At 41.0% G+C, this 11,188-nt stretch overlaps 1 protein-coding gene across 4 annotated transcripts; it reads left to right on the plus strand.

Annotated features, from left to right (window-relative positions):
* The first annotated feature begins 408 nt into the window (after positions 1-408).
* Positions 409-7,671, plus strand: pcyox1l (prenylcysteine oxidase 1 like). Of its 4 annotated transcripts, none has more exons than XM_006784899.3 (9): positions 409-842; positions 2,311-2,517; positions 2,720-2,894; positions 3,902-4,162; positions 4,254-4,315; positions 4,438-4,578; positions 4,799-5,210; positions 5,724-6,013; positions 6,901-7,671. In XM_006784899.3, the coding sequence occupies exons 1-8, from the start codon at positions 734-736 to the stop codon at positions 5,971-5,973; spliced, it is 1,617 nt and encodes a 538-aa protein (XP_006784962.1). In that variant the 5' UTR covers positions 409-733; the 3' UTR covers positions 5,974-6,013; positions 6,901-7,671. The 4 variants fall into 4 exon arrangements, with proteins under 4 accessions (XP_006784962.1, XP_006784963.1, XP_087703504.1 ...); XM_006784900.3 differs by having other exon boundaries at positions 5,724-6,003; XM_087847378.1 differs by having other exon boundaries at positions 410-842; positions 5,724-7,671.
* The last annotated feature ends 3,517 nt before the right edge of the window (positions 7,672-11,188 follow it).

Genomic DNA, 11,188 nt, shown 5'->3' on the forward strand with positions numbered 1-11,188 from the left:
CATATCCCTCTGCACGTGTCCCAACCATCTCAGCCTTGTCTCTGTAATTTTGTCTCCAGAGCTGTCCCTCTGACACAAAACCACCCGAGGGGCGGAAATTTCCTGTGAAAGCAGTTTGCTTTATGGTTTCAGCTGGATGTAAACAGCCTCCAGTGACAGTGAGTCATTTGCTGGAAGGAATTAACTAATGCCAGCATTCCGCCAAGCAAGTGAAAGAGGCAACTGAAAACCAATCTCTCCTTAAAAAAAACTTCACGTTCTACAAGAGGGCACCGGAAACAAAGCAATGAACAAACATGTGGGTGTTATGCTCAGAACTGCGTTCATCTGACAACCAAAAATGCTATATAATATACATATTTTCTATAGATATCATTAAAGGTGTGCTTTTCAGCGTAATTTGGAAGCAGTAAGCTTGAAAACCACTGACATGCACGACACAGCAGTCGGCCGTCTCTGATTGGTCGGAACAATCTGTTTGGATCACGTGATATTGCCGGACGTGGACGTGAGTGGCGGTCCAACTGCTGCACCATCATCATCACCATCTTTATCCATCCTTTGTGCTGTATCCTCGTCTTATTCGGCCTCATTTACTTACACGTTAATCGTCACACCGTTGAGTTTCTACTGTTGTGAACGCATAGAGAAGGTAGAAGCTAGCCTCGTGTGCTATTAGCCTAACGGTCGCATCCTCTCCTCTTCATCCGGTCATCGCTGCTTTGCTGTCGCTATGGGCTGCTCTTTGCTCCCTCTTTTCGTCGCTGTGTTGGCAGCCCGGTTTGTTGTCGCAGACCCGGAGGAACACGGTCCTGTCGACGGAGCTCCGCCTTCAAAGATAGGCAAGAAAAGCAGTTATTAAACCATCCTAGTTAGGTGTTTAGTTCAGCTAATATTAGCCTCTCAGTCAGTCTGAGGGCTGATGAATAAGCAGCATCCATCAGGGGTCTCCGAATACTGAAGATAAAGGCAAACACTAACCTAGCCTGAACATTGTGTGTCACGTGACTAAGAAAGCTTAATTATAGACAGGAGTTATCTGTTAATTTGCTTTTTGAAGCAACCTTTATTCAAATAAACAGGAAGTAAAGCTTCAGCTGTCATCACCATCCAGGAGGCCCAAAAAACCTAAAGATATGACGGAAAATATAAAAGCACAAAAGAGGAAATACAGCAAATCTTACACTTGAAAAAACAAAATAATAATGTGTTTGTTTGGTTTTTTTTAAGTTAAACATCAAAGTAATAAATTCATTTTTCCTTTTACATACAGTTGCAGTCAGAAGTTTTTCATACTGTCATCATGAGCATGAATGTCATGGTATTTTTTGTTTTTGTTTTGGCGGTTTCTTTCTCAATGTGAGTTTATTGGCAGAATTGGTTGGTTTCCTGCCACAGACCCAGCTTTTAAGCATAGTCCACAAAGTGTCAACAGGGTTGAGGTCAGGGCTTTGGGAAAACCATCCCAGAAACTTAATGTTAGTCTGATTTAGCCTTTTCAAAACAGTTTCGATGTGTGTTTGGGGTCATTGTTCTGTTGGAACACTTGTGTCCAAAGGTTGAAGAATTAGTCCTTCTTCATTATTCCCCCCAATGTACCAGTACCACTGGTAACAGCCCCAGGCAAAGTTTTGATACATCTGAATAATTTTTACAATTACATTTGTTTGATAATCCTGGAATCTGCAGTTGTATACAAATGGCTACAAGGGAGCTTCCTAATCGTGATCACTAATGAGAAGTTAGTAGGCCTTGGCCTTGTCAAACTAAACAACATTGTAGAGCCTTCAGCGCCACTTATAAAAGATTTAACTGAGTGTATATATATATATTTGAATCTGTGTTTAATTTGAAGCCTATGTGGATTAAAGAAAATCCAAAACTTGTGCACCCAATTATTGTTTTTTAAAGTCATATGTAAAGATGTATGCTGTACAGTCATTTCACCCTGAAAAAAAGAACAGTTCAAAGAAATCATTAAAAGGTCAGAATTACAATGACCTTCATCCCCATGATGAGTGGAAGTGCTGTAACAAGAGATCATTCGATATTAAACAATATGCCCTATCAATGTGCCTCTATTCAACCTCTAAACTTCAAGATAACCCAAAAACTCAAGAAAAGCATAATTTATTGTCCTCATCCTTAGTCCACTTATAGATGAATAGTAAATACTGATGAAACTGTTACTACCCTTATAGAGAGGCCAACAACACCAGCAAACAGAAAATTTACACTGTATTATAGATCTCCGTTAGATTTAAGGCACATTTCATCACCCAACCTCACTCTGTGTCTCTTGCTCTCCAGCTGTGGTTGGGGCAGGGATAGGAGGCAGCGCCACTGCCCACTTCCTGCGGCAGCACTTTGGCCCAGAGGTCCAGGTGGACGTGTTTGAGAAGGGAGAGGTGGGAGGCCGTCTCGCCACCGTAACCGTCAATCACAACGACTATGAGTCTGGAGGCTCCATTATTCACTCGCTCAACCTCCACATGCAGGAGTTTGTCAAGCAGCTGGGTGAGTTCATGGACAAAGACATTAATTAGTCACAGCAGAGGTCAGATTTTAAAATTTTGCTTTGCTTTTTCAAACCAGTGGAGGGATTCTTGCGTTTGTTTTTTTAAATATTCCCCAGCAAAAGCGATCACTTTACAAGAGGAAAGTTAGAAACCTGACATTATGCTGGTCCTCCGTGTCGTCCTGTGTTTGCCCAAACAAGGTTTGAAGTATCGTCGCAACGTGGCCGGAAAGATGGCGGTATTTAACGGCGAAGAGGTGATTCTGGAGGAGACGGACTGGTACCTGCTCGACCTGTTCCGGCTGTGGTGGCGCTACGGTATTAGCTTCATACGTCTGCAGATGTGGGTGGAGGAGATTATGGAGAAGTTTATGAGGTGAGTCAGAAATTTTAGTGCCTTGATTTTATTATTTTGTCTCTTCAGCTTCTTTGCATGTTGGACACTTGATGGGATGTGGCAGGGGCGCCGCTACAAACTGCGCTGTCAGGGTATCATAATTCTGTTGTGGGTGTCTCTGCAAGTGGAAGCAAAGCTTTGTTTATTTCTTAATGCTCATTTTTTCTCCTGCCTTTTTCTGGTGGCAGTATTGTTAGTTGATTAGTGGTAATGACATGAATGCTCCAAAATTGGCACTGCAGATCCAGCTGAGTCATTCATGCCTCAAGTGCTTTTCTTCCCAAAATTGTTTTTTCTATCTCATAGATAAGGTTGAACTATAAAAACAATTGTCTTGCCCTTAAAATGTGCACAGCATTCCCTTCTGGTGTTGCAGTCAGTGGGGGAAGCCTGTTTTTGAGCTATTTATTGTTCTCTGCGCCTTAGGCATCTGCAGCCATAATAACTGCAAAACCTTGACTCATTGTGTGCCTTTCCGAGCATGAGGTCTGCGTAAATATAGATAGCCATCTGCCTGGGATTTGCCAGTGAGAAAGGACCACTGACATGAAACTTGTCTTTATCCTCCAGCAACACAAATATACAGTGTAGAATTGCATGAGTGTATTTCAGATATCAAACCCTCTCAGGGCCAAACATGTCAAATCTTTTGCTTACATTTATATTTCCTCTGCTCAGTTTTGCCTTGAAAGATGAACCAGAAACAGAATTTTGCTTTTTCCTTCCTCCACCACCAACATCTATTTCCTCCCTCAGGAAGTGATTTTTATCTCTTCATCACTTTTTTTCTTTCTTTCCTTCTCTCTAAGTCGACAACCACAAGTCTCTATATCTCTCTCTCCGTCTCTGATTTGTTGCCAATAGATTATTGCTGACTGAATAACTTTGAGCAGGAAACGAAACCAAAAAAACATCTCCATATTGCTCTGTCTACTGATTTAGTCGTTAACTGTTATAATTTGTGTGTCTGTGCATGTGAAATATAGGATCTACAAATACCAGGCCCACGGCTACGCCTTTAGCTCCGTAGAGGAACTGCTGGACTCTCTCGGGGGCAGCGGCTTCATCAACATGACCCGGAGGCCGCTGTCCGATTCGCTGCTGGAGCTGGGTGTGTCCCAACGCTTCATTGATGAGGTTATCGCACCCGTGATGAGGATCAACTACGGACAGAATGTCAGCATCCCCGCCTTTGTAGGTCAGCTAAGTGGGAAGATGCAAGCAGCAGTGGAGGAAGAAGTGAAGGGGTGATGAGTAGTGAAGTAAGAGGGCAACAGCTGTGAAGGTGCATTCGGGGACAGTTATGACCTGAACGTCTTCCTTTCTGATTTGGCTCAGGAGAAAGGAAAGGACGAGAGAGGAAAAGAGATGCAGGGTTGAGAGTAGAAGAGGAAGGCAAGGTGAGAGGGGAGCGGGGTGGTCTGTGGGAGTGAGAGAACAGGAAAGCGTGTGGGCAGCTGATAATTGGTTTAAAGCACTTGGCACTGTCTGTTCAGCTTGCGTGTGCTTGTGTGTGTTTCAGGAGCTGTGTCTTTAGCTGGTGCCCAGAACAACCTGTGGGCGGTGGAAGGAGGCAACAAGCTGGTGTGTTCAGGCCTGCTGAAAATGGCCAGTGCTAACCTGCTGGAGGCACAGGTCAACTCCATCTCTCCCATCCACTCAGGTAATGCCATCCTGATGTGTCCTGTTTTTTAAGTTTTTTTTTCAGCTGTGACAGCTTTACTGGTATTGATTATTCTTTGTGAGTCTGTGTGTCCATTGTATATTATAATCCACCTGTTGTGTTGAAGAGAGAGCTGAACATAAAAGCAAACATGAAAGAAAGAATGAGATGGTTTGTCAGGATTTACACTGTCATCCACAGAGCTTTTTTTGTAATACAGGAGAGGGACTCCAGTACCAGCTGAGCTTCACCACGGCAACTGGGACGGCATCAGAGCTGTATGACATTGTAGTGTTGGCGACGCCTCTACAGGCTAGCGTCGGGTCTGGAGTCCAGTTTCAAGGTTTCACGCCTCCGTTTGATGAGCTGCCTGGCAGCTATCACAGCACTGTAGCAACCATCGTCCATGGTTACCTCAACACTTCCTTCTTTGGGTTCCCGGACCCCCGTCTGTTCCCTTTCGCCAGCGTCTTGACGACCGACACACCTGATCTGTTCTTTAACAGCGTGGCTAGTGTTTGTCCCGTCAACATCTCAGCAGGGTTCCGGCGTAAGCAGCCGCAGGAGGCTGGAGTCTACAAGGTGTTCTCCCCACAGCTGCTGGAAAAGACTCAGCTCAAAACGCTATTCAGGTCAGCCATGTTCTTCCCAGAAGTTGATCCCAGAGTCATGCCTGGGCAATTCTGTATTTGTTTGGTACAAACTAAAGCCTGACGGATATGAGATTTTTAAAACCAATCTGTAAGAATCCAATATATTGGCCGATTACGTTCCCTAACGTTTCTTAGTATTATGTAAGAGTCAGTTCAGTTTAAAAATAAACTTGATTTGTGGTTACAGCAAGTCGTGGATGACTCCACGTTTACTTATTTAGGCTCTGACTGGTTCAGCTGTTGTTTGTGCTTTTATTACATGTTTGAAGGGTATTTTTCAAACGTCTCGTCCTTTTGAATTTGTAATGTATCGGCTGTTATAAATGCCAGCGCTGATATCGGTAAATATCAGTCAAGGTCTAGTGTAAGTTTTTAAATTTACTATTGTATAAGACAGAGAAAACCAGCAAATATTCCTATTCAGGTAGTGAAATTTAGGTATTTATTTAAATTGGCTGCTTTACTCTATCATACTGTTCTCTTCAATTTTAGGTCGTACTACTCAGTGCAGGTGACGGAGTGGCAGGCCTACCCTCGCTACAGCAGCAGCCAGCGACTGCCACCTGTGGAGCTGCACCCCAATCTCTACTACCTCAATGGGATTGAGTGGGCTGGTAGCGCCATGGAGATGAGCTCAGTGGCTGCCAAAAATATCGCCCTGCTAGCCTACCACCGCTGGAATAGACAGACAGACATGGTGGACCAGAGAGATCTGGTGCACAGGATCAAAACCGAACTATAACCTCACAAACGAATGCTAAGACCCAGATGGGTAATGTGATGTATGTCTGAGTGTATGGTGTCACCCAACCAAATTATAAACTTTTTGTGATTTTGACCAGTGGCAAGCGAATTTAGATGTCCATTTATATAATATAACCTTTCGTGAATGCATTGAATTTATTCAGTCAGTACAGTAAGTTGAACATAACTTAACCCTGCTGCCTCCTAACTAAACGTAAACATCAAAAACCATAAATCAAGTCATTATATTGGCACCATTATCTGACAGATAATGGTGCCAATAATCTAACAGACTAACAGACTCTGGTCCTGCTCTGCTACTCAAAAGGCCTGTTTCACTTCATTGATTCTCTGTGCCACATAAAAGAGACATGTTGCAGTTTTGTTTGTGGATTTATTGCCGATGCTAATTGGCAGTTTCCATCCAAAAATGATGCCGCAAGGACCTTTCCTTTGCCAAGAAATAAGAAAACCAAGCAAATGTGGTGAACACCAGCTGGCGTGCTGTATACTGTACGGACTGTTAGGAGGTGGTAGTGCTGTTAATGAACGCCATTTAATATAAATACCAGTTTACGGCTTTGGTACTGCTCTTCTTAAACAAATGTTTCTGTTTCCAAGCCAAGAAAGCGTTTAGAACAATAAGCTGTTGTATAGTACGTAACTGATTTAACTTTGTCATCTAATCAAAACCACAGCACTGCTGCTGCTACTCTGTAAATGTAGGGACTGTTAATGGACTGGTTGTTGCCACCAATGAGATCTCATTAAAGTAATCTCAGTAGGATTTCTGTAAATTAATAATTATTCACCAACCCATGGTAGTGGCCACTGGTGCAGTGCTCTATTGTCTCTTTCATCATTATCTCCCCTTCCTGCTGCTTTTGTTGCATAATCCAGCGGAAATTTTTTTTTTTTTCTTCAGGGAAATGAGCCAGCCGGCTTTCACAGCGGACTGAATAAAAGCAGAGGACAGATCCTTGCTGCTGCTGCTGCTGCTGCTGACCACAAATGTTTCCATTTTCTCGCAAGCATTAAAAGCGTCAGTGGGAAAAAAGCTTTTCTGCTGAGGACTTTAATCATGTAAAGCACACACATGAAAATTTTGGGTTTCACTTTCAGAATGGGGAAAAGGTTTGTACGAAGACACAATGAGAAATCGCTGACAGCTGATTATCTTCATGTGACTGAGTAGTCTTGTTTTCTGAATTTCTAATTTATCTACACTGGATTTGGGCTGAAGTGGATTTCTAGAAAACCTTGTGACTCCAAAGGGCTTCAGTTGATGGATAATGTGATTTCTGTTGTGTGTTGAAAAGTGGCTGATGACACTGATTTAAAACACTGTGATGGCCTCAGAATCAATGTGGTGGAAACTGTGTATTTTTAGCCCTTTTTTTCTTTTTCTTTTTTAATTTCAAATTTCAAAAATTGCTTCTTTAGGTATAACAGTAGAATTTGTAGCCCCAGTACTTGTATGTAAATTTTCTAGCAAATACACATCTCAATACTGTTCAGACTACTTGTCTGTGTCAGCTGCAAAGTTCTGATCATGAAAACATGATCAAATTAAAGAGCAGTGAGACGAATGGGGTCTGAAATTGGAATTATCTGGCAAACTCCTGTATTTATGGTGTTAAATGTTCCCATTCCAATTTGTGCACTCTGAATAGTACAGTAGTACTTAAATTAGGGGGGGGGGTTCTAAAAACTAGTATAGTCATAAACATGTAATAAAGCTGTACTGTAAGTACAGAGTGAAAGTAGTAATAAATTGCCCCTTGGTATTACTCATTATACTGTCAGGTCCATGAGTATTTGTATAATGACACAATATTTGTATTTTTGTCTTTGCATAGCACCACAGTGCTGATTTTCATTTTTAATTGAGTGAGTTTATCAAACGTGTTGCATTAACTGTTTGGAAATTACAGCAATTTTTATACAGAGTTCCCCAGAGGCTCAAAAGTAATTGGACAAACATAATTTTAAATACCAGAATTGTTTTAAATACTTTGATGAAAATTGTTTGCAGTCCAATCCTCTGAAGTCCAGAACCCATGGACATGACCAGATGCTGTGTTTCCTTCTTTTAGATACTCTGTCAGGTCTTTACTGCAGCCACCTTCAGCTGATACTTGTTTTTGTGTCTGTGGCTTCACGCTTGTCTTCAGTAAATGAAAAGCATTCTTTAATAGAGGTCAGATGTTGTAAAGCTTTTTTTCTTAACCATTGGAAATAATTCTGTCATAATGCACTTTAGTTGTTTTCTGTGATCTTTCAGGCCTTTTGATGTTTCCGAGTTGGTCAGTGCATTCCTTCTTTTTCGTAATGTACCAGATTGTTTATTTAGCCACTCCTAAAGTTTTTCCCGTCTCTCTGTATGTTTATTTTGGTTTTCAGCCTAATGATGTCCACCCCCACAGGCATCAAGTATTTCTTCTTACCTGATATAGAGTTCCAGTGAAGATCTATCAAATGGAAGGTTTACACTTTGAGTCAGCTCCACATCTTTAATCTGGCCATCAATGTGCTTGTCGGATTATTGTCCAACTAATTTTGAGCCTCGGAAAATGAAGAACTGAATAAAAATGTCTGCAGTTCCTAATCAGTTAACGAAATGCTTGTTATTGTCCAAATACTTAACTAACTGTACATGACCTTATTGGTTTGTATACAGCGTGTTATTCTTGTAGCTGGCTGGTAAGGCAATTTTACCTACTTGACATCCAGCTGGGGAGTTCAGTCCAGTGATTCCTGTCCTTGGGATCAAGTCCTCCATATGAGAGATCTGAGGGGCTATTGAGGGGGCTTGACCACCTAAAGACTTGGTAACAATAATGAGCTGAGGGCTATTTCTGTGCTTGAGGTCAGATGCCTTAATTCATTCGGAACCAACAAGTTAATGTTTAACAAAGTGTTTAATTTCACAAAATGTCATACACTGATTGTAAAATATTGTACTTGCCAAAATTTTTTTCTTTTTGAAATGTAAAAATGAAGTGGCATTAATCAACATGTTGCATTTAATCTTTCTGATGCACATAATAATGCATTTTAGAGTAATTTGCATTTTTCTCTGACTGTTAATAGAATAAAAGTTATTCTATTGTAGTGAGCTTTTGTTCATTTTGGCTTTCAAACAAGGACACTAAGAAGTCTACTTCAGTGCTGACTATGTGTCAGCAGACAGGGTTTTATTTCTTCTCTATTAATAATTACACATAAGAAAATTGATTTGTTCAATAATGCAAAGTCCTGAAAAACAAGCCTCCTGGTGTCCAGTCAAGTTTTAATTCTGTGCTCCAGTTGGCATATAATCTAAATCACTCTGACAGGGTAAGTACTTATTCCACAATGAATTATTCGTTTTGCCTCTGCGTCTGTACCCGGAAAATTGACCATATCTCCGGGGAGGTTACCCAAGGTCCTTTGGTCGTTCTCTGGATCACAGAATTTCTTATGTAGATCAGATCAGATGGTTACTGAAGATAAAGACATTAAAAACACATTTTAATCATCTACTGAAAGAAATGCAATTAAATATATATAGTGTATTTTACAGGTTATTTAAATGTAAAGGGATGATGGTGCTGCTGTAACTTGAGGCAATAAAAGCCATCTCCAGGCTTGCAGCAATGTAATGTAACATATAATGGGCTCTGTATCTTCTCCTGCTTGGCTTCCTAGCAGCAGGAAAACAATCACACTGCTGAAAATAGAACGCAAGGCTCAACCACTTATGCACTTTTTCGTCATTCAATCAACCGGGTTGATGGGCACATAGCCAACTAGGTCAAACTCTTATAATTAAATATTTATGTGACCATTACCCTGTTTTACAAAGGCTTGATGAGTTATGACCATAGTCATAAATCATCAAGCCTGTCATCATGCACCTTTATATAATGAATTGACTGAAGATGTTTTCTTCAGATGCAAGGTTCCCCTTGATTTTAAATACTTGGGACATTACATCATTAGTAATGAAAACTGAACAATAAAATATCTCATCTCTCCAGTTGTTTTTATAATGCTTTCAGGTTGTTTACACCAGCAGGCCAGACCAGGAAACTTTTTCCAATCTGCTATCTAATTTTGGTGAGCCCATTCCTCAGTTGCTGCAGCCTCAGTTTCCTGTTCTTAGCTGACAGGAGTGGCACATGGTTTGGCTTTCTGCTTCAAGGTTTCACGTGTTGTGCAATCACCAATGCTTTTCTGTGTGTTTTTGGTTAGAAAGAGAGGTTATTTGAGTTACTGTTGCCTTCCTATCAGCTTGAGGCAGTCTGGTCATTCTCTTCTGACATCAACAAGGCATTTTTACTCAGAAAATTGCTCCTCGCTGGATATTTTCTCCTTTTCAGACCATTCTCTGTAAACATTCTCATCACAAACACTCAGACCAGCCTATGTGACACCAACAAACATCCAACATTCATGCTGATATCACCTTTCTTCCCCCTTCTGATGCTCGGTTCAAACTTCAGCAGGTTGTCTTGAGTATGTCTATATGCCTAAATGCACTGGGTTGCTGCCATGTTATTGGTTGATTAGATATTTGTAATAACAAGCAGTTGAGCAGATGTGCCTACTAAAGTAGTTGGTGAGTGTATGTATCATACAGACACAAATGGTAAATGGTAAATGGCCTGTATTTATACAGCGCTTTACTAGTCCCTAAGGACCCCAAAGCGCTTTACATATCCAGTCATCCACCCATTCACACACACATTCACACACTGGTGATGGCAAGCTACATTGACACAAGCCAAATGGATTATCTTTATCTGAAATACATCTACTGATTATAGCATTTTTTAGAGAATTATAAATTGCTATTAGACATATTTTAGATGTGGGGTAAGTGGTTAAGAAATTGGACTGATGGATTTACAACTACATGCTTATAAATGCTGAAAAACTAGTTGATGCATTTATTACTTGTGGGGTGGACTGCTGCAATTCATTATTATCAGGATTTCCTAAAAACTCCCTGAAAAGCCTTCAGTTGATCCAAAATACTGCAGCAAGAGTACTGACAGGGACTAAAAAGAGAATACAGAATTGAATTCAAAATTACATACAAGGTATTGAATAATCAGGTAGAACCATAGCACCCTGTTAGAGCACTTTGCTCTCAGACTGCCAGTTTATTTGTTTTTATCTAGAGTACTTAAAAGTAGAGGGGGGGGGGGGGGGGGGGGGCAGAGCCT

The sequence above is a fragment of the Neolamprologus brichardi genome, chromosome 10, assembly GCF_056152115.1.
Source record: "Neolamprologus brichardi isolate AB-2024 chromosome 10, ASM5615211v1, whole genome shotgun sequence".
Taxonomy (NCBI): domain Eukaryota; kingdom Metazoa; phylum Chordata; class Actinopteri; order Cichliformes; family Cichlidae; genus Neolamprologus; species Neolamprologus brichardi.